Raw genomic sequence first — 24,496 nt, 5'->3', positions numbered from 1 at the left:
AGGGGTTAATGTAATGTGTCTGTGGGACTCTAAACACAATAAACACACTGCAATGATGCCCATATATTGTAAGTATTTAAATATGGATGCAAATAGTATCTGACACTATTTGCACCAGGGCATAATTAGTATCTATCATTATTTGCACAGGTTGGGGTGCAAATAATATCTGCAGCTATTTGCACTGGGGTGTAAATAGCATATACCATTATTTGCACCAGGGTGCAAATAGCACCTTAATATATTCAGCTGTTTTCTTTCCCTTCTGAGCAAATTAGTGCAATAACAGTCATGAGCCCATCTTTCAAGTTTACATACACTTCGTTAGTATTTGGTAGCATTGCCTTTAAATTGTTTAACTTGGATTAAATGTTTTGGGTAGCCTTCTACAAGCTTCTCACAACAAGTTGCTGGAATTTTGGCCCATTCCTCCAGACAAAACTGGTGTAACTGAGTCAGGTTTGTAGGCCTCCTTGCTCGCACATGCTTTTTCAGTTCTACCCACACATTTTCTATTGGACTGAGGTCAGGACTTTGTGATGGCCACTCCAATACCTTGACTTTGTTGTCCTTAAGCCATTTTGCCACAACTTTGGAGGTATGCTTGGGGTAATTGTCCATTTGGAAGACCCATTTGTGACCGAGCTTTAACTTCCAGGCTGATGTTTTGAAATGTTGCTTCAATATATCCACATAATTTTCCTTCATCATGATGCCATCTATTTTGTGAAGTGCACCAGTCCCTCCTGCAGCAAAGCACCCCCACAAAATGATACTGCCACCCCCATGCTTCACGGATGGGATGGTGTTCTTTGGCTTGCAAGCTTCACCCTTTTTCCTCCAAACATAACAATGGTCATTATGGCCAAACAGTCTAATTTTTGTTTCATCAGACCAGAGGACATTTCTCCAAAAAGTAAGATCTTTGTCCCCATGTGCACTTGCAAACTGTAGTCTGGTTTTTTTTTTTTTTTATGGCGGGTTTGGAGCAGTGGCATCTTCCTTGCTGAGCAGCCTTTCAGGTTATTTCGATTCAGGACTCGTTTTACTGTGGATATAGATACTTTAGGAAACTACCTGTTTCCTCCAACATCTTCACAAGGTCCTTTGCTGTTGTTCTGGGATTGATTTGCACTTTTCGAACCAAACTATGTTCTCTATCTCTAGGAGACAGAATGTGTCTCCTTCCTGAGCGGTATGATGGCTGTGTGGTCCCATGGTGTTTATACTTGCGTACTATTGTTTGTACAGATGAACGTGGTCCCTTCAGGCCTTTGGAAATTTCTCCCAAGGATGAACCAGAACACAATTTTTTTTTCAGAGGTTTTGGCTGATTTCTTTTGATTTTCCCATGTCAAGCAAAGAGGCACTGAGTTTGAAGGTAGGCCTTAAAATACATCCACAGGTACACCTCCAATTCAGTACACTTTCCTAACAGAAGCGAACTGGCTAATTGTCTAAAGGCTTGACATCATTTTCAGGAATTTTCCAAGTTGCTTAATGGCACAGTTAACTTTGTGTATGTAAAATTCTTACCCACTGGAATTGTGATATAGTCAATTAAAAGTTAAACAATCTGTCTGTAAACAATTGTTGCAAAATTACTCATGTTAAGCACAAAGCAGATGTCCTAAGCTATTTGCCAAAACTATAGTTTGCTAATATGAAATCAGTGGAAAGGTTAAAAAATTAGTTATAATGACTTCAACCTAAGTGTATGTAAACTTCTGGCTTCAACTGTATGTGTTGACGTGTAATCACAAATAAACTCTCTGCTATATGCGTGACTTTTGTGTGTGATGGTCGTGTGGTTGATACACACAGTCTGTGATCAGTCGTGTAGTGTGCATTTGCCACGGGTTTCTACCATCTCACTCCGTCTCATAATCGCCACTGCACTGCCATGGTTTAAGTTGAACTCAGAATCAATTCTGAATTTTTGAGAATCGATCCAGAGTCGTTGGAGAAAGAATTGCAGATTCTGCAATTCTTTCTCCCACACCTATAATATAAAACTAGAAATTGACCTTTTTACAAAAAGAGACATTTTAAATATTCTGAAATATTTTTTTATTTAATATATTTAATTATTTGTCCCGATTTGATCTCCTACTTCTTTGAAATCATCACAGGCATTTGTCATTTGCATGGCATTTGGTATAAATTCTCTAGAGATGATTGTGACAAAAAAATAGTCTAGAAAACCAATTCCGAGCCTTAAAGCACAAGCCCTTAGATCAAAGGTTTTTAAGATCATGAGAAACATAAATTTACTCAAGTGTATCCAAACGTTTGACTGGTAGTGTAGTTAGGAATTAAACCATGTAAATAACTAGCCTGTGCCAGCAGTACAAACAGGCCTTTATCGAACAGAGGAACACAGAAATGTTACTCTTCTTGTTTTCAAACCATTTTCTCACAGAAATGGGCTACATGGGAAGAATCTTCTACACAACATACACAAAGAAACTTCCCAGACAGCAACAGGTACGCCACACGCACCTCGCAGTAGACTCGTCTCGAAAGTTCAAACCACGTTTACCTTGGTACTTCCTTTTTAATGGCTGCTATTGTTTATGAAAGGTGAAAGATGAAAAATGCAACCAATGAGAGTACAAAACCACCAAGTGTTATCAGGTGGCTGCATCTCTGAGGCGGAACACTGAACCAGTTCTTCCTGTTCATGAAGTCGGCTGGCTGTTGCCCCTTCTCCAACCTGCAGCCCGCAAATGCAAGTATACATTAAAATCTCTAGCCCCTGTGTCAATATTTAAAGCCTGATTGGATCCAAGCACAGTTAGAAACAAAGCAAACAGAGTCTCACTGCTAACCTGCCAGCTGCCGTAGGATTCACGAGGTCAAGACAAGAGATTCCAGTAAGGAAGGATATAGCCTTTAACACTGGTAATACAACCTTAAATACATGCACTGAAATGAAAGTTTTGGGAAGAAAATTTAAAGTCTAGACACACTGGGCTGGAAATTTGAAAATGATAAATGCACATTGTAAATTAACCTTAGCTTAGATCGAATGATCTAATTATTTTTTTTAAATCAAACCTAGATAATTTCATTTGCAAGCTGCTTTTTCTCCATGTCAAATTTTCAGTTAATAAAGGAATAGTTCACCCAAAAATGAAAATTATTTCATCATTTACTCACCCTTACTCCATCCCAGATGTGTATGACTTTCTTCTGCAGAACACAAATGAAGATTTTTTAGAAGAATTTCTCAGCTCTGTTGGTCCATACAATACAAGTGAATGGGTGGCAAAATTCTGACAATCCAAAAGTCATACAAGTCAGCATAAAAGTAATCCATAAGACTCCAGTGGTTAAATCCATATCTTCAGAAGTGATATGATAGATGTGGGTGAGAAACAGATCAATATTTAAGTCAATTTTTACTATAAATTCTCCTCCCTGCTCAGTCAGGCTGCGCTTCAGTTTCACTTTCCCATTCTTCTTATTCTGTTTTTGGTTAATCACAGTCTTAATGCATATCGCCCCCTACTGGACAGAAGAAGAATTTCAAGCATAAATTTACTTAAATATTGATGTTTCTCACCTACACCTATAATATCACTTCAGAAGATATGGATTTAACTACTGGAGTCATATGGATTACTTTTATGCTGATTGTGATCTTTATGTGATTTCTGGAGTGTCAAAATGTTGGCACCCATTCACTTGCATTGTGTGGACCTACAGAGCCAAGATATTCTTCTAAAAATCTTCATTTGTGTTCTGCAGAAGAAAGAAAGTCCTACACATCTGGGATGGCATGAGGGTGAGTAAATGATGAGAGAATTTTAATTTTGGGGTTAACTAACCCTTTAAATATATATTAAAATAGAGGGTTCTCTGCATAGTTTCTGAATATTTTCTCCTTCGACTGAAATTGTCATTTTCAGCTGAAAATTTTCAGTGAACGAAATTTTGATTCATCCCTAACATGTAGGATAAACTTTGTAGGCACTTTACTTTGAACTTAGTATCATGAATTACGTTACTAAACCTGCATTATTGTAATGTGATTTTTGCATCCATCTTTGTACATTTCACAAAAACCAGAGCTGTTGCAACAACAATAACTTGAAAATACATTTACATGCTTGTTCACATCGCATTCAAATTGCCTGGTAGCTCAACTGATAGATCATTGAATTTGTGATGCAAAGAACCGGGGTTCTGAAGAGCATGCGAGTCGATATGTGAGCCGAAACCATCACAGAAGCACCACAAAATGACGTGGTTGCTTCAGCAATTGCATTTTTCTTCTCACATTTGCTTTTTGTGACACTATCGGTTAGGTTTAGGTTTAAGGTTTAGGGAGGTCGGTTTTGTTGTTTAAAACTTGATAGTAGGACTGGATAAAAATATTGATTTTCTGATACATCATGATCTTCATTTGAACGATGTCATATCAATTCTTAAATGCCAAGACTGATCTTTTCCTTTATGCGGCAACCCTGTCCAATGCAAGTAAATCACAAAAACGTATTACAAAAAGTATTTATGCACCATAATATATGCAATTTCAAGACATTTATTGATGGAATAAATTCAGTCAAATCCATCAATAAATGTCTTGAAAACACTTATAATGCTGCATATATACTTTTTGATGATAAATAATAGCAGCCGGTGCCAGCCAAACATCACTTCAGTCTATTACGATGGACTTCAGAGGATGAACTGATGCAAACTCCAACCATAAGACATGGGATACATAATATGCCATTGCCTGAACCTTGGACTTAATATAGACCTCAACGAAATTACCGGCCGGTTGAACTGCGATGCACCTCATTGATCTCTGCCTGCATCATGTGTTCTCAGCCCACTCCTGTATTCCCTGTACACACATGACTGTGTGGCAACACATAGCTCCAATGCCATCATCAAGTTTGCAGATGATACGACGGTGGTAGGTCTGATCACTGACAATGATGAAATGGCCTACAGAGAGGAGGTGTACACTATGACACGCTGGTGCCTGGAGCACAACCTCTCCCTCAACGTCAGCAAGACCAAGAAGCTTGTGGTGGACTTCAGGAGAAAAGACAGAGAACACAGCCCCATCACTATCAATGGAGCACCAGTGGAGAGAGTCAGCAGCTTCAAGTTCCTCGGTGTCCACATCACTGAGGAACTCACATGGTCCGTCCACACTGAGGCTGTTGTGAAGAAGAATCACCAGCGCCTCTTCTTCCTGAGATGGCTGAGGAAGTTTAGAATGAACCACCACATCCTCACTAGGGATGTGCGAGACTAGTCGACTAAACGGTTCTGATGCTGCTAGTCGACACTGGAATTACTATTCGGTTAATATTCCCCCCATTAAACTGATAATTTTTACACATTTACGTTTGGCTTTATAATTTTACAGAGGCTGCACTTAAATTACTGTCATATTAATGTTACATACTTTAAATAGAATTAATAATACAAATATTATTTTTTTTAAAATAGGATATCTGGAGCAGATACAGAGTTTAAATTCAGCTCAGGCTGCGTGTGCTTCTTCCCTCTCTCTCTCTCGCAGCACGCGCAGGAAAATGTCTCCTCGCTAGACAAGCAAACTCAGCAAAGTAGTTATGAAATCACTTCGGTGGTGCGGGAATCGGCTTTCCAAATGTTTGAAAGTCCCTAAGGATGTTTTCACATTTGAGTCATCTTTACATCTGTGCATGCTTGGATGTTATTTTTCCACTGAGCGGGCTTTTTCAAGCGCAGGATAGCCGCCTCAGGTGAGTGAAGTTCCGTCTTTCACCGGACCATGCCCACGTGTTAATTTTACTCATCAAAAAATGTATGCTGTTGAGTATGTAGCCTAGAAAATAACTGTTTTAGACTAGGTATGCCATTTTTTTAATCTGCTGATTAAGAAGGCTGTTTTCAATGAGGTGCCGACTGCTTAACGTGTTAAACTATCTTTTATTCTGTGTGCATGTCATGTTTAAAGTACATTAGGTTTATTGTAGGCTACATCACAGGCCTATTTTTTCTATCCTATAGCTACTTTTTTTTTTTTTTTTTTAATGAACAGCTGTCATATATGATCAATGGTTCATGCACGACTGCACGTCGTGAAATACGCACAACTTTTCAGCACATTTTTTTCCTTTCTCATAGATTTGGCTTACCTGTTAATTATTTTCAACAATGTCCTGACTGTTTTAATATGTTAAGTAACTTTTACTTTGTGATTTCTGTTTAGAACATCCTTGAGATGTTTCTACAACTTGATTGGAGTCCACCTGTGGTAAATTCAGTTGATTGGACATGATTTGGAAAGGCACACACCTGTCTATATTAGGTCCCACAGTTTACAGTGCATGTCAGAGCACAAACCAAGCCATGAAGTCCAAGGAATTGTCTGTAGACCTCCGAGACAGGATTGTATCGAGGCACAGATCTGGGGAAGGGTATAGAAAAATTTCTGCAGCATTGAAGGTCCCAATGAGCACAGTGGCCTCCATCATCCGTAAATGGAAGAAGTTTGGAACCACCAGGACTCTTCCTAGAGCTGGCCGCCTGGCCAAACGGAGCGATCGGTGGAGAAGGGCCTTAGTCAGGGAGGTGACCAAGAACCTGATGGTCACTCTGACAGAGCTCCAGCATTTCTCTGTGGAGAGAGGAGAACCTTCCAGAAGAACAACCATCTCTGCAGCACTCCACCAATCAGGCCTGTATGGTAGAGTGGCCAGACGGAAGCCACTCCTCAGTAAAAGGCACATGACAGCCCTCTTGGAGTTGCATGAGAAACAAAGATTGAACACTTTGGCCTGAATGGCAAGCGTCATGTCTGGAGGAAACCAGGCACCGCTCATCACCTGGCCAATACCATCCCTACAATGAAGCATGGTGGTGGCAGCATCATGCTGTGGGGATGTTTTTCAGCAGCAGGAACTGGGAGACTAGTCAGGATCGAGGGAAAGATGAATGCAGCAATGTACAGAGACATCCTTGATGAAAACCTGCTCCAGAGCGCTCTGGACCTCAGACTGGGGCGAAGGTTCATCTTCCAACAGGACAACGACCCTAAGCACACAGCCAAGATAACAAAGGAGTGGCTCCGGAACAACTCTGTGAATGTCCTTGAGTGGCCCAGCCAGAGCCCAGACTTGAACCCGATTGAACATCTCTGGAGAGATCTGAAAATGGCTGTGCACCGACGCTCCCCATCCAACCTAATGGAGCTTGAGAGGTCCTGCAAAGAAGAATGGGAGAAACTGCCCAAAAAATAGGTGTGTCAAGCTTGTAGCCTCATACTCAAAAAGACTTGAGGCTGTAATTGGTGCCAAAGGTGCTTCAACAAAGTATTGAGCAAAGGCTGTGAATACTTATGTACATGTGATTTTTTACGTTTTTTATTTTTAATAAATTTGCAAAGATTTCAAACAAACTTCTTTCACGTTGTCATTATGGGGTATTGTTTGTAGAATTTTGAGGAAAATAATGAATTTAATCCATTTTGGAATAAGGCTGTAACATAACAAAATGTGGAAAAAGTGAAGCGCTGTGAATACTTTCCGGATGCACTGTATGTAAATTGTGTTGTGTAAATCTGATGTTTATTGCAGACTGGTATATGTCTCATCACTGTCATGACTGCTATGTTGCTCGGAACTGCACCAACACTTTCACCCACTGTTGCACTTGTGTATATGGTTGAGTGACAATAAAAGTGATTTTATTTGATTTGATACACTGACGGCCAAAAGTTTGGAATAATGTAAATATTTTGCTCTTATGGAAAGACATTTTTATTTACCAACTTTTATTCACCAAAGTGGCATTCAACTGATCACAATGTATAGTCAGGACATTAATAACATGAAAAATTACTATTACAATTTGAAAAAAATTATCAGAACTTCTTAAACTACTTCAAAGATTTTAATAAAAAAATCCTCCACGTGCAGCAATGACAGCTTTGCAGTTCTTTGGCATTCTAACTGTCAGTTTGTCCAGATACTCAGGTGACATTTCACCCCACACTTCCTGTAGCACTTGCCATAGATGTGGCTGTCTGATGTGGCACTTCTTACGCACCTTACAGTCTAGCTGATCCCACAAAAGCTCAATGGGGTTAAGATCCACAACACTCTTTTCCAATTATCTGTTGTCCAATGTCTGTGTTTCTTTGCCCACTCTAACCTTTTCTTTTTGTTTTTCTATTTCAAAAGTGGCTTTTTCTTTGCAATTCTTCCCATAAGGCCTGCACACCTGAGTCTTCTCTTTACTAACTACGTTTCCATCCAAGAAGTTTTAGCGCATAAAAATAAAGCTGATGGAAACGCAAATTATCGCTAAAATTTCACAAATGTCGACATAATATTTTTCCGTTTAACTCTAGCGCATAAACTCTGTCAATACATCAAATGTCACGAAAATCTGGTTCGGAAACACTTTTTGTCAAGAAAATTAGCATTAACGCAAAAATGTTGTGTCACATGACAGAATTTGCCCCAATCATTAGCCTGTGTTAATCATGACGACAGTATACATCTTGAAAGCCAATTTATTGTACGTGATTATGGATTGATCTTAACGGCATAAAGAGCCGATCACACCAGGAGTGCCAACACAAATATCATGCACATCGACAAGTGCACGGAGAACAAATGAATGGTCACTATTTGTGATTAATTGAATCGTTTATTTATTAAAGTTGCTTTTACACACCATTCAAAATAACAGACGGCAGTCACGAAATTAGCCCACAATACAAAAACATATCATTTCTGTGCACAAAGATGTTTAAAATTAAAAATAAATACACAATACTAGAAGAAAAGCTACAGTGTGCTTTTTTAGAACACTAACAGCCCAATTCTATTAAATTATTGTTCAGTTTACTTTTGAAAAAATGCCAGCACATTTCCCTGTATTAAATTAAATAAATTACCAAACGAAAAACGCATTAAATTAAAAAAAAAAAAATTACCAAACGAATAGTGCCTTTATATACTTATATATGCCTTTTCTTTACACAAACTTAAATTAGCTTTACCCTGTTCTGTAGATGAAAAAAGTCAGCTGAATGACATTCTCAGAATGTTCTACACTTTTTCAAGACTGTAAACTATCAGAACTATTTGTCCAATGCGGAGTTCACTTTCAGAAAATGAGCTTTTGAAATTCTTAAAACATTTAAATATTTTAAATCGAACCCTCTTTACCTCGGATCACATTTACTGAGCTTCTTCTGAAAATGTAAACTGCATTATGACATTAAATTAATTTTAGATGACAATCAAGTTCAGTTGGTCGTTAAAAGTTGCTGGACAAATATGCGGGACATAATGCAGTTGTGATGGCGATGCTTTAGATTAGATGATTGTTCAAAACAGCCTATTAAATATCAGGAATGTCTCATATGTAAACCCTGAAATTACACCACATCAGTTTTCTTTAATATCTGTGCACACAGCATATACACATTGATGGATGGTCCTTATAGTAAGACTGAAAGTGTCCCCCACTACTTGGTGCAGGTTGCCAGCTTGAACAGGGCCATGATGATTCGCTTTCGGGTCGGAACCGGTGGCAACCTGCGATAGGCACAACATCAGGACCAATATTACAGTCCTATCAGAAGGGCAACAGCTCCCTTTTGCAATTCTTCCTCTTCTGATTGCTTTTATTTGTGAAATTAAAATGACAGTAAGCCGGCTAATTTCAATGAATTGTCTCAATACTCTCCCCATTTTACCAAAACTTCGGAGGAAACAAATTAGGGACATCTGGGAGGCGAATTAGCGATAAACACATTTCTGTATGGAAACGGCTTAAGGGCAGATTTATTTTGCGATAAACCAAAACTTATGCGACAAAGTGTTTTTTTTAGGCATGACGTCATCACGCACACCATTTTTATCGATAAAAGGCCATTTGAATGAAAACAGGCAGAAGACGGCAAATTTCGCAAAATACTTTACGCATTTTCACTTTGTCAATAACAAAATAGTGCGAAAAGTGGATGGAAACTAGGCTACTGTTGTACAGTTTCAAGCATTGTATAGCCTTCATTCCTCAAAACAATGATTGATTGGTGAGTTTCTAGAGAAAGCTGTTTCTTTTTTGCCATTTTTGACCTAATACTGACATTAAGACATGTCAGTCTATTGCATACTGTGGCAACTCAAAAACAAACACAAAGACAATGTTAAGCTTCATTTAACAAACCAAATAACTTTCAACTGTGTTTGATATAATGGCAAATGATCTCTAGTAACAAATGATCAATTTAGCATGATTACTCAAGGATAAGGTGTTGGAGTGATGGCTGCTGGAAATGGGGTCTGTCTAGATTTGATCAAAAATGACTTTTTTCAAATAGTGATGGTGCTGTTTTTTACATCAGTAATGTCCTGAATATACTTTGTGATCAGTTGAATGCCACTTTCAGGAATTAAAGTACCAATTTCCTTCTGAAACAGCAAAATCTGTAAATTATTCCAAACTTTTGGCCACCAGTGTAAATAAGTGTCATTCCATTGCACTTTCCCCAGTTGAAAGGTGGAAATTCCGACTCTCCGATCATGAATCATCACAGCAACAACAATAAGGAGCATCGTGGCTTTCCCCACAGGAGCAAACACTTGGGGAGACACACACACAAACCAGGCGTGTGGCAGTGGACTCAACGAGCTGAAGCAGCGCATATACAGCAGGTGAGTTTTTCAAACAGCTAGACAGAGCACAGCTAAATGGAACAGAATGCAGTCTTCAAAACTGAATTTCAACTTAACATGCATATTAAAAATGTGATGGTTATGGTGTCTCCTGTTAAGCCAACCGCAATTTTAAAATAGACAGTTCAGACAGTCACTAAAAAAAAAACTGGTGCATGCTTACTAAGATTACAAAGGTAACCTGAAGGAAGAACAGACAGATGTGCGTTGTGCACATTCTTTCATTGAGTTGGGCAGCGAATCTTCACATAATGACGAAATATGAAGCATTATATTTTGATTATGCAATCTTTTGTACATTTTGTAACAGATTATTTTATAACTGCCTATAATAATGAATAGACGATACACTGGAACAACAAGACGCAATGCAGCAGCCAAAGACAACTGTCAGACATGTTATTATAAACTCAGCAAAAAAAGAAATGTCCCTTTTTCAGGACACTGTATTTTAAAGATAATTTTGTAAAAATCCAAATAACTTTACAGATCTTTATTGTAAAAGTTTAAACAATGTTTTGCATGCTTGTTCAATGAACCATAAACAAATAATGACCATGCACCTGTGGAACAGTTGTTAAGACACTAACAGCTTACAGACGGTAGGCAATTAAGGTCACAGTTATAAAAACTTGGGACAATAAAGAGATCTTTCTACTGACTCTGAAAAACACCAAAAGAAAGATGCCCAGTGTCCCTGCTCATCTGCGTGAACGTGGCTTAGGCATGCTGCATGGAGGCATGAGGACTGCGGATGTGGCCAGGGCAATAAATTGCAATGTCCATACTGTGAGACACCTAAGACAGCGCTACAGGGAGACAGGAAGGGCAGCTGTTCGTCCTCGCAGTGGCAGACCACATGTAACAAAACCTGCACAGGATCAGTACATCCGAATATCACACCTGCGGGACAGGTACAGGATGGCATCAACAACTGCCCGAGTTACACCAGGAATGCACAATCCCTCCATCAGTGCTCAGACTGTCCGCAATAGGCTGAGAGAGGCTGGACTGAGGGCTTGTAGGCCTGTTGTAAGGCAGGTTCTTACCAGACATCACTGGCAACAAAGTCGCCTATGGGCACAATCCCACCTTCGCTGGACCAGACAGGACTGGCAAAAAGTGCTCTTCACTGACGAGTCATGGTTTTGTCTCACCAGGGGTGATGGTCGGACTCGCGTTTATCGTCGAAGGAATGAGTGTTACACCGAGGCCTGTACTCTGGAGCGGGATCGATTTGGAGGGAGGGTTCGTCATGGTCTGGGGCGGTGTGTCACAGAATCATCGGACTGAGCTTGTTGTCAATGTATGCAATCTCAACGCTGTGCGTTACAGGGAAGACATCTTCCTCCCTCATGTGGTACCCTTCCTGCAGGCTCATCCTGACATGACCCTCCAGCATGACAATGCCACCAGCCATACTGCTCATTCTGTGCATGATTTCCTGCAAGACAGGAATGTCAGTGTTCTGCCATGGCCAGCGAAGAGCACGGATCTCAATCCCATTGAGCACGTCTGGGACCTGTTGGATCGGAGGGTGAGGGCTAAGGCCATTCCCCCCAGAAATGTCCGGAAACTTGCAAGTGCCTTGGTGGAAGTGTGGGGTAATGTCTCACAGCAAGAACTGGCAAATCTGGTGCAGTCCATGAGGAGGAGATGCACTGCAGTACTTAATGCAGCTGGTGGCCACACCAGATACTGACTGTTACTTTTGATTTTGACCCCCCTTTTGTTCAGGGACACATTATTCCATTTCTGTTAGTCACATGTCTGTGAAATTTGTTCAGTTTATGTCTTAGTTGTTGAATCTTTTTATGTTCATACAAATATTTACACATGTTAAGTTTGCTGAAAATAAAAGTAGTTGAATGTGAGAGGACGTTTCTTTTTTTGCTGAGTATATATACAGTTATGTACATGTCATTGCCCCTCGAGTACTCGACGAGTAGACAAAATGACCAAAATGCCCATCCCTATAGAGGGGTGCTGTAGCCTCACAGCATCACCTCTTGGTGAAAAATACTTTGTGCTCCCACACGTATTCCATTTAATCGCCTCTTCTCAGGGGCTTCGATGCAAACCAGAAGTTAGAAGACATACACTGGAAGAGTGGCATGCTGAAAATGGTGAATATGCAGACTGAATTTGAATTTTTTTTCAAAAGCTCAAATGTGGCCAATATAATTAAAAACTCATGATAAAATTAGGGCTGTTGGTTTAATGTGTTAATATAGTGTGATTAATTCTATAAAACAATAATGCTTTAAAAACATTAACGCAATTATGCCCACTGAGGCGTACATAAATTCTTTAATAAAAGTACAGATTTTCCAACCATATGAGCAGTTCAAGCATAAAGTACATCTGTTTTTAAGCGCTGCATCAATAGGTGGCAGCGGCCTTAAAAAACCTCACAAGCAGCGCAGCCTCAGAATGAGAAACGCTCACTGAGGAAGTAATTTATACTAAGTGTTTTATGTGTAGGCCTTTACTCAGCAAATAACAATGCATGCGATTAATTGCGATTAATTCCAATAATTAATCGGTGTGTCATGTAATTAATTTGATTAAAAAATGTTATCGATTGACAGCCTAGATAAAATAGAATTTGTAAAATTAATATTTTCAAATTGTACCTAGAAGGGTTACCTTGAGGGTTAGAAGGCCCTTTTATAATTTAGAGCATTAGCTGAGAGAGAATTTCTTTCACATGTTAGCAAAACAAACATTGTAACACAAATATAACCATATGAATCGATACTGAATCGGAATCGAAACGAGAGCTTGCGAATCAGAATTGAATCGGGAAATCTGGATCAATACCCAGCCCTACTTGTTAGAACAGCAATACAGTATAAATAAACACACCTGAAACTTAAAATTCACAAAAAACTAGGGGTGCACCAATCGATCAGCCACCGATCTAAATCGTCCAATCTTCGTCTTAAGTCTGTGATCGGCGATCGGCCGATTGTGTCTAGAATCAGGGCCGATCTTTTTTGCAGCACCCAGGAAATCACACATACACTGCTACTGTGAATGAGCGCATTATCAACACTTGATGCATGACAGAGTGGCCTCTGGAGGGTGAATTGTTGGTAATTCTAGGTATTCACGAATTTTAACTTTCAGACATTCTGCTGTTCAGATGAATATGCATGTTTGTTTTTAAAAATGTGTACGAATTTCACGTGTATGAATGAAATTCTGACTCACTGCAGTGTGAGCAAGGAGAGGATAAAGAGACTGCAAACAGGTATAAAAACTAATTAAACAACAAATAAACATGCGTATACAAATCTGAGTATACGTGATGTAACGCAAGTCGTGACAATCAGACGTTGTGTTGAGCAATAGCGACTGTTTGAGCACTTTCAGCTTCACTCCCTTCAATATGCTCACTCGCAGTGTCAATCAAACATGCGTGCTCTGCAGGTGCTCTCAATATAGCAAAACAAGCATATCCACATGCTCAGTAAACTATACTCATTTATACACACCAGTTTAAATGATGGAATGTCCCTTACCTCTGCATATACTGTAAGCTCGTACATTCGGGGAATACCGGAGATTTACGTGCGGAGAAACCCCACTACTGCCGCGCAATTCTGCTGCAGGTCGCAACAGAAAGTTAAGAAAACAAAAACGGCTACAACTGTGGAATATCTATAAATAAAGATAAGCAAAGGAAAGTAAAATAGCAAAGTCCTTCTCGGATGCCATGTTTGTTGTTTACAGAAGTGTCGCAGGGATTACGTTGCTACGGGGATGCTACTTTCTGACGAGCTGCACATATACGGGAGTAAAGAGTACACCGCTTATACAGTACATTTAAACAGGTGCTCAGCTTTCTCGCAGTAAGCCACATTATCACAATAACCCACTTTTTGGTGTCCATCTAAATGTACTAACAGCACGGTTTGCTCATCAAATGTGATCAACTTGTGTCCACACTCAACAGCACAACCCAGTGCATTCTGTAACTGCCAGTTTTAGTTTGTGTGTTCAGGATTTAACATGCATCTCACTGTATATATGGCCAGCAAAGCAAAACTTGGCGAAATTTGAATAGTATTTTTACTTTTCGAATAATTATTGCAGAACGAATACTCAAGTATTCGACTACTCGTGCCAACCCTAGTAGTCACGTGAAACTACCATGTAGCCGTTACATCATCATTCAGTTCTCAAGTCAGTGGAAAAGTGCAGCCAGTTTACGAAAGGCTCCAGACTGCCCTGGCCGTGAACCAGCAGAGCACATGCTCGGCCTGAGAACCATTGCCATTTCTGTGGAAAAGGGCTATAAGAGGATCCCAATTTAAATCAGATTAATGTTGGTCACAATACCACTAATCACAGCAATTACATTTTAAGCATAACAGCACCGCATCTTCATGCATTCCTTAATAATTAGTGATTTGTGTTACAGCAAAATGCCAAAGACAGTAAACAAATCATAGATATTAATGATTTCTCACTGGAGCAGTTTTAGAGCTTGTAATGGATGTCTTATTTTTGAACATATGTCTACTGTGTGTGATGCTCTCATGGTTTTTACTGCTTACCAATATGTCACAATGACCTTCTGATATTAACAGAACTATCCATAACTGTTTTCAAAACAAATAAATGTTAGCAATTCACAATTAATGTAATTTTAATGTAATTTTGGTAACTTTATAAAAAAGTTTCATTTCTTTAACATTATTTAATGTTAGGTATCATGCACAAACAATGAACAATATATTTTTTTACAGCATTTATTAATCATAATGTTAGTTAATAAAAATGCAATTGTTCATTGTTAGTTCATAGTGCATTAATGTTAACTAATACAACTTTTGATTTTAAAAATATAATAGTATGTTGTAACTAACATTAGTTAATTAGTTTATGTTAACTACAGTAATGTTGTTAAATAATGTTAACAAATGGAACCTTTTTGTAAAGTGCTACCGTAATTTTACTGTGTGGGGCATAAACATATAACTCCAAAATATAACTTGCAAAAGTGTGGCAAAGGGCACTTTAAAAAAATAAAAATAAATCGGTATTGGCCAATCTTGGCCAAGTTAAAAAAATCAGAGACCCGTATCAGCCGCAAATTTCCTTAATTATAAAAATGTATGCACAATATCCATTGACAAGGCTTTTGGTAGAGTTTGGAATTGACACTAGTAAAAACGTAATGCTTCTTTTAATCATGCAAGCTGATAAGGTTATCGGCTGAAGTAGCAGATTTAATGGCCTGACCAATACATCGGTCAATCACAAGTCAAAATTTCATTTTGTGATTTAAAAATAAAATTATGTCTAGTGATTTTATATATGAATTTGCTCTGATCATCATTTTAGTATCTCTTAAGTAGGGGCCTTCAAAAAAAAAAGTTGGCAACCAAAAGCATTCAAAGTCAAAGGCTCTTGTGTGCAACCATACCTCCAGTTAAACTGAAAGTAGTTTCTCTTAGAAACTGTCAATCTGAAAGGCAGAATGAACATGCTCAGACATGAATAACTGAGCTCAGAATTCAACAGAGATGCTTTTAAATAGTTTTTGTAAATCTGTACAGTAAATGGTTAAAAACCGGAATCCTTTCAGCCCTTAAAGGGAAAGTCTAAAATTATTGTTTCCACATGTCTGTATTAAACGTTTATCCCAGCAATGATTTGTACAAAAACTGTGAAGACAAATACATACAATTAATTAGTCAAACCCTCATAAGTATAATTATGTTGACATGTAACTCTTTACAGTTTACACTTTTTACAGTTAACAATTTTCAAAAAGAAAGCACTCAAAGTGCAATTTCTCTTCAATTAATTCTTTTAGATCTGAGCATAACTAGAAAAATGGGTGGCACTTTATAATAAGGTTACATTTGTTAACATTACTTAATGCATTATGAACTATCAAAGAAATATATACTGTATTTATAATCTTTATTAATATTAGTTAATACAAATCCAACTGTTTATTAACCAAGACTAATAAATGCTGTTAAAGTATTATTCATTGTTAATTATACGGGTCTGTTGAATGCTTGACTCTGATTGACGTTCTAAGGTTTACAATTATGTTCCAGTAAACGCACGGCTATGAAGTAGTTCCAGGTCTTGACCGCATAATGGTTCCATATCACTTCACCAAATTATTTCAGTTATTTCAAAGAGCTGTACAGGTCACCACAGCAAAATAACCAATTAATACTAGTGGTTGATCGATATATCACAGAGGGCAATACATTTTCCTGTTTTGGCCGATATGTTTCTTGAGGGTGCCGAGAATAGTCTGGCTTTTTTATGGCGGTTTTGGAGTAGTGGCTTCTTCCTTGCTGAGCAGCCTTTCAGGTTATGTCGATATAGGACTCATTTTACTGTGGATATAGATACTTGTCTACCTTTTTCCTCCGGTATCTTCAAAAGGTCCTTTGCTGTTGTTCTGGGATTGATTTGCACTTTTTGCATCAAACTACGTTCATCTCTAGGAGACAGAATGCGTCTCCTTCCTGTGCGCTTCCTAATGGCTGCGTGGTCCCATGGTGTTTATACTTGCATACTATTGTTTGTACAGATGAATGTGGTACCTTCGGGAATTTGGAAATTGCTCCCAAGGATGAACCAGACTTGTGGAGGTCCACAATTTTTTTTCTGAGGTCTTGTCTGATTTCTTTTGATTTTTCTCATGATGTCAAGCAATGAGGCACTGAGTTTGAAGATAGGCCTTAAAATAGGCCTTAAAATAAATCCACAGGTACACCTCCAATTCAGTACACCTCCTATCAGAAGCTAATTGGCTAAATGTCTAAAGGCTTGACATCATATTCTGGAATTTTCCAAGCTGCTTAAAGGCACAGTTAACTTAATGTATGTAAACTTCTGACTCACTGGAACTGTGATATAGTCAATTAAAAGTGAAACAATTTGTCTGTAAACAACTGTTGGAAAAATTACTCATGTCATGCACAAAGTAGATGTCCTAAACGACTTGCCAAAACTATAGTTTGCTAATATTAAATCTGTGGATTGGTTAAAAAATGAGTTTTAATGACTTCAACCTAAGTGTATGTGAACTTCTGACTTCAACTGTATACACTCTGTTGACAACTTCCCCCTGTTGTGCATCTGTACATTTTTACCTTTGTTTCCTATAATGAAAAGAACTTGGATTTCTCTAACCAGGTTGCCTTGCATTCTCATACAGAACATACAATTTGAATCATGTTGGAGTACATTTAAAAGTTGAAAACATCGAATCGCGAATCATCCATAAGTTTGATAAAAATCGAGATTTTTTTTTTGTCATATCGCCCAGCCCTAACTGTGTACACTGTTATTTCCTTCTTCCTAATATATAAATTTCTTTATTTGCAAATAAATTACTAAAATTTGATGACTAAACAGAAATCAGAAGAAACTGCTATCTACCATTTAAAATACAATATTATTTTTTTAGATTCTTTTTTTACAAAGTTAAAGTTTTGTGTGAAATTTTAATAAATATAGTGTAAATATAGTGCTAAATAAGATATTTTAGCAATTTTATTTTTATGTTATTTACTATATTAAATTGTGTGATATATCGGCATTGTATCGGCATATCTGCCAAGCTGCTCTCTGAATATCGGCATCGGCCATTAAAAAACCCCTATCGGTCGACCACTAATTACTACAAACAAATTGGTTAAGTACATCGGATAAGAATGACAAAAACTCTGCTGCACGTGGTGACCGCATTACCTTAAATTAAAGTGTTACTTAAAAATTGATATTCACTTTAGAAATTTCGATGACTTTTCCAATGCTGGAAATCACAATTTATTAAATTTCCTGACTTTTCCAGGTTCTATAACCATGGGAATCTTGTCAATAAAATATGATTTAAACAGGTGATGTAGTATCATTTTGGACCTGTACTTGTGTTTTCTTTTATAAAGTTCAGACATGTTATGTCTTCTCCATAGTAGGTTTTGACAACATAAATAAAACAGCATAACTGTGACCTGCAAAAGTAAAGGTTTTTATTCTCTCCTCTCGTTGCCTTGTGTCCCTTAAGCTTCTTGTCTGAACTCTGAAGGAACATTTATCATGTTCACGCTTGACTTATTTGTCATTCCAGTTTGTGATAATGCAGTTCAAGGCCTTGCCGTCTGTTTTCAACGACTCAGAGGAAATACCCTGACATTCACTAGAACAAGATTCTCCTTTCAAGAAAACCCAAACAAATAAACTCAAGAAGGTTCAAGGTAAATATGTCTTTAATGTTTTATTGCCTTCAAAAAAAGATGCAATGCAGCTGTTAACACATCAGTTTATAGGCTATGACTCCAGAAGGTTTCACACATTATTTGTTAAAGAGTTGCTGCATGCAGTTCTTGTGGTCAGTCTATGGCCACCGCATGCAAGATTTATTGCTTTAGCAGCATGTGGATAAAGCCATGCAAGCAAACTCATGCTCTTCACAAACTTGCTGACCAAGTTATCAAAGCCCTCCACTATGTGTTGTTCAAATAAGAGTGTTTCTCATAAATTATACTGCAAATATGTCTGTAACCAACTGTAAATGGGTGTAAAAGGGAGATTCTTCAATTTGGGGAACATTTCTGTCTCCTACAATAGTTTCTTAAAAACAATCAAAGGATATATTATAATAGATTTAAACATACGTGTCTTGTATTAGTATATTTTCCCTTGTTTTTAAGCGTGCTGAAAGGTTAAATTGCCAAAAAATGACTCTTGTCCTCCACCCAGACTTTTAACTTTGCTTATGATATAATAGAATACAATTAAACATAAAAGTATTATAAAAAGTACTATTATATAATTTAATAAAATTTATAATTATTGTATTTATTTATAATGTCCTTTTAATTTTTATTGAATTTATATTTTAATAATTATAAATTATTTTAATAATGATGATATTATTATTAATAATAAATAATAAATTAATTAGTAAAAAATATTGTAATTATTAATTACTTATAAAAGTATTATATTATTAAAGTATATTATATTATAATTAGGTATATTTATGTAAGTGTTAAAATAAGGATAATTCTACTTTGTGTTCTTTCCTAGGAACTTTAAGAACTATACTTTGGGGGGTTATAAAGGGTTATAAATTGATTCCTAATGCATAATTTTGTGGTTATATTTATTTTTGTCTGTCTTGGAATCAATAAACAAATGTTAATAACAAAAAAAAAAAAAAAAAACGAACTATACTTTAAATTCATTTTTAATTAACTTGGTGTTTGTGTACAATTACTTGTTCTTTTTTTTATTTTTTTATAAAAGACATTTTTATAACAAAGAATCGTGGTCCCTTATACTACCATAATTTCCATCACAGCAAGTATTTTACAGCCTCCTTTGTAAAAATCGAGGTTGCAGTGAGGCACTTACAATGGAAGTGAATGGGACCAGTTTTTGGAGGGTTTAAAAGGCAGAAATTTGAAGCTTATAATTTTATAAAAGCAGTTGCATTAATTCTAATGTTAAAACTCATGTTTTATTTGAGCTGTAAAGTTTGCATTGTCATTTTTACAGTCGTTTTAGGGTTTGTTGACATTATATTGTCATGGCAACAAAGTTGTAAAACTGGCTAGAACTTTACAAAGAAAAGGTTAGTAAGTGATTTTATCACATTAAAATTGTGTTAACATGCATATTGTTTAAGTTTTGTGTCTATACTTTTGAAAAAGTGAGCAATTTAACATTCAAACATTGGCCCCCATTCACTTCCATTGTAACCAAAATTTGTGCTTTTTTTATTAAGAAAAAGGAGGACAAGTCAAAATTATTTTTTGTGGTAGTCAATATAATGCCACAAATGTTGTCGATTGAGCTTAACTTGTATTGAACCTGGAATGTTCCTTTAAATATGCATACCGTACAGTAAACACACTTGTCCTTACCACCAATCAAATGTTCTCCTGAAGGTGGTGTTTGCTTGCTTCATCCATGAGTCTGTGCTCTGAAAAGCTAGGACTTTATGCAACTTCATGGAAGACTCCACGTTTACACTACATCAGGGTTTCTCAACCTTTTGCCCACTGCAACCCACTTTTTTGAATGCCAGTCATGCACGACCCACCAGGGGGTTTATATGCTTATAATATCGCAGCCTAATATCTATAGCCCAATATTTGAAGCTTCAGACAGTTCCTTACAACACCCTTCACAGTTTTAGCACATTGTAGCACAATGCGAGGACTTTTCAGACAGTCCTTTACCCACCGTAGACACAATTTCCATCAAATATCAAGGTTTAATTAATGATCTTGAACGATTTTGCGGTGACGCCATCGGAGCAGCTTAAATACGGAACAATTTGTGTCCCATATTGATTTGATACGGGATGCATAATTTCATATTTAAATACGGGTTCCCAGCCCGGAGCGAATTCTCGAACTGTTCCACGCATTTCCACGGCAGGTTCGACACCGGCCCTCTTTGCAGGAACCGATTACGTCAGGGGACGGAAGGTGGGATAATGTTTCGTCATCATGGTAAAGTTTTCCCAAACAACAACAGTAGCTACCATCTGCAGCAAGGAGTACTTCTTCGCTCTATAACAACAATAAAAAACCCACAAAATGATCAGACATCAAAAGCGTTCAGGTAACATGATGACACGAGTGCTCTACTTGTGATACGGTATTTACGAAGATCCGAGATAAACTAGAGAGATCAACTACGAGAATGAAGATACAGCACGAAATGATGCATGTCGGCTTCAATCGGACAACTGACCAATTCATAAACAAACTGAAATACACTTAAGGTGGCATAGGGACCATAAGAAGGACATAAGCAAAAGCAACAGTGGAGGAAGCAATGATGTTTTGGACTCGGACACTGGCCAGCCTGGGACATTGAATTCAGCCTGTCACGCTCGAGATAAACACTGAATCGCCGGTGTCCTCTGCTGCTGATCTCAGTAAGTTATTATATTTGCCAACATTGTTAACTTTCCTTACACTGTTGTCATCTTATTTTGTGTATCGTTTTGTTCTGTAAGGGCATTTTTGACCAGCTACTCACTAAGTTTGGAAGATCACGGCTATCTGTTATGTAAAACAGTGGGATTCTCAATCAATAATATTATATGCTATGGGAAAAAATCCAAATACAACCATCCGCTACACCAATGTTAATAATGATTCCACTGTAACAGTTTACAGAACTTAGCAAGTTAAGCCATAGTTCATACAATATAATGTAATTACATTACCTGTCATCTTTAGTGTAGATCTTGTTGAGCAATGTAATGATGGATTGCATTAATCTGTATGTTTAAATATGTCCTCAAAAACAAGAGAGAAAGCTGTAATGGGAATTGGGCATTCCAAATTGGGAGAAAAAGGGGAGAAAAAAATAAAAATAAAAAAAGAGCAAGTGAACAGAAAGGTGAGAGAGGTAATCTTCGCCCCATTATACACTGAAACAAAATACGCTTTTGATTTGTTTTAGTTTTGGTTTGTTTTCCAATATAAATATCTAAAACTCCTTTAAAACAACGTGCATTTACTTTAGCAGCTATACTGCAGAAGAAAAAAAAATATCTGAGAATGTTGAATATAACATTAAAAATACAAATATTTTAAAATATCTAAAAATCCTTTAAAAAGAATATGCATTCACCTGAGAAGCAGCAGATAAGATATTTAGACTTACTTTTAGAGAATAGATCTTGAATATATTTTGTCTTTACTGCACTCGCAGAAGTATAACCAAGTGAAAAAAATACACATATACAAAATACACTTATATTTGTCTCTTAAAGCAAGTCTAAATATCTTATATGTTGCTTCTCAAGTAAATGTATTTTTAGACAGTTTGAAATGGAAAACAAGACAAAAACACTTGATAACTATAGGATTTTTGCTGTGAATTTTTCTTTACTGAATTAAACTTAATAAAAAGTATTTTTTTTTCCTTTAATTCAGTGAATGTCAATTAGAGGTATTTTTAAAAGATGATTTTATCCTCTTTATTGTTAGTAAGCACATTTAATTCAACGTTTTAACTCTGGGCACAAGCTGAATAGTCGGTTAAGAGCTAATGATTAATCGTTGCAATAATCGCAGAATAATCGTTCTAATAATTGTTAGATTAATCGATTATCAAAATAATTGTTAGCTGCAGCCCTGCTTTCAAAATAGCAGAAGCTCTGTGTGTCCAATTCATGTCATAATGCATACTTATTATTCAGTTGTTATTCACAGTACACTTAGTTGGCCTACTAAGAACAGATCCCCTGAATCAACTGGGGTTGAAGTGTCTTGCTCAAGTGCACACTGATGAAAGTGCACAGAACAATTCTTGTGATGTTTGAACCCACAAACCTTCAGTTACCAACCCAGACAATTCACCACAACGCCACACCTGCCTCTCTATCAGTCACTTCCAGGTCGCAGTTTTATAATGAAGCACACTGATCTGAATTCTAGAGTTCTTTCTGCTGTCTGGGCACAATGACAGTGTATGTCTCAAAACCTAGTGAGCCCCCTACCAAGACAGCACTTGAGAACTGAGAATCGTAGGCATATTTCGAGCCAGCTGGGCCAGGAAATGTGTCTGTTCCTGACTCAGAGCGGACCCATACAGCCCAAACACGATGCCCACAAAGTGAGTGAGTCGGGACGTGTCTGTGATGCGCAAAACTGCTTCTTTTCTGGAACTCAGCCATAATGCCTAAAATGCTGACTAGTAGGCAGGCAGCTCACTAGGTTTTGAAATACGGCCCATGAATGCCTCTCATTCATCCATTTGAGAATGGTCTTATTTTCAAGTAACAAGGGTCCCATTGCTGGCTGGCGTCTCTTACCTTGGGCAAATCACGGAGTTGGTTGGCGTCCAGTAAAAGCTCTTCCAAACTCCCTCTGTAGCGATAGATCTCATCCGGGACGTACAGCAGCGAACAGTGGCGCTTATCGATCGACTCAATGTGACGGTTGCACCGCCACAGGGGAATACAGTGAAACATCACGGGATGATGACGACTCGAAGCCTGGATAAATCCGTCCTGCTGCTGAAAGTTGCCACGGCAATCAAAACTGAAGCGAACAAGCGGAGGAAACTCTCCCAGAGCACCAGAGCACCAGAGCAACCAGTGTTGTGTCGATTTCAAACGCAAATGTGTCACGCTCCACTTCTGTGTTGATCCCGGGAGTCTCTTTTCCTCTTTTTTTTACCTTTCTCGGAACATCTCCACTGAAAGGCTGACAAATGTCCCGTACCTGTATTTGTAAGCGGTTACATGACTGTTTGGTTGTGTTTAGTTCGTGTTTTTTTCTTATCCCGGAGTTTATCTCCTCTTAGTCCAGTTTCTGACCCGGAACATTCACTCCCTCATTCCTGGTTGACGTCACGATTCCCAAAGGCTCCTCCCTTTCTCTCGGGCTCCCTCCCTCCCGGCGCGTAAACCATAACAACTGAACTACATGAACGACACAAACACACATTGTTGTCTTTCAAGTGTGATATTCAACAGTTGTCATTATTATTTTCAGCCACTTCTTTCTTTCTTTCGGTCAGTCTGTCCGTCCATCATCCGCCCATCTGTCCATCTACACTTAGACAAAAACAAAATACTTTTTGAAAAACTTTAAATGATTTTATTAAAAATACAAAGACATTGTGACATTTATGTAATTTTTTTAATTCAACTTTTCACTCAAGATGTTATGCTGGTATTGTACTTTGTAATGAAACCATTTATAATAAATTAGAAAAATGCAAAATAAAAGTATTTTCTCTAATAGTCTCAGACTTTTCAACCCCAC

The 24,496-nt window shown here is 37.7% G+C and overlaps 1 protein-coding gene across 2 annotated transcripts in view; it reads right to left on the bottom strand.

Moving 5' to 3' along the window:
• LOC127413611 (leucine-rich repeat-containing protein 1-like) overlaps positions 1–24,055 on the bottom strand; it is a 159,098-nt gene extending 135,043 nt beyond the window's left edge. For both annotated transcript variants that reach the window (XM_051650890.1, XM_051650891.1), the window contains exon 1: positions 23,539–24,055. In XM_051650890.1, the coding sequence (XP_051506850.1) occupies positions 23,539–23,697 (159 nt within the window). In that variant the 5' untranslated portion in view covers positions 23,698–24,055. The remainder of the gene's footprint in view (positions 1–23,538) is intronic.
• Positions 24,056–24,496: the final 441 nt, after the last annotated feature.

Source organism: Myxocyprinus asiaticus, chromosome 23 (assembly GCF_019703515.2).
Source record: "Myxocyprinus asiaticus isolate MX2 ecotype Aquarium Trade chromosome 23, UBuf_Myxa_2, whole genome shotgun sequence".
Lineage (NCBI taxonomy): Eukaryota > Metazoa > Chordata > Actinopteri > Cypriniformes > Catostomidae > Myxocyprinus > Myxocyprinus asiaticus.
Note: the sequence above shows the minus strand (reverse complement) of the source record. Positions and strands in the feature narration are given on the sequence as shown.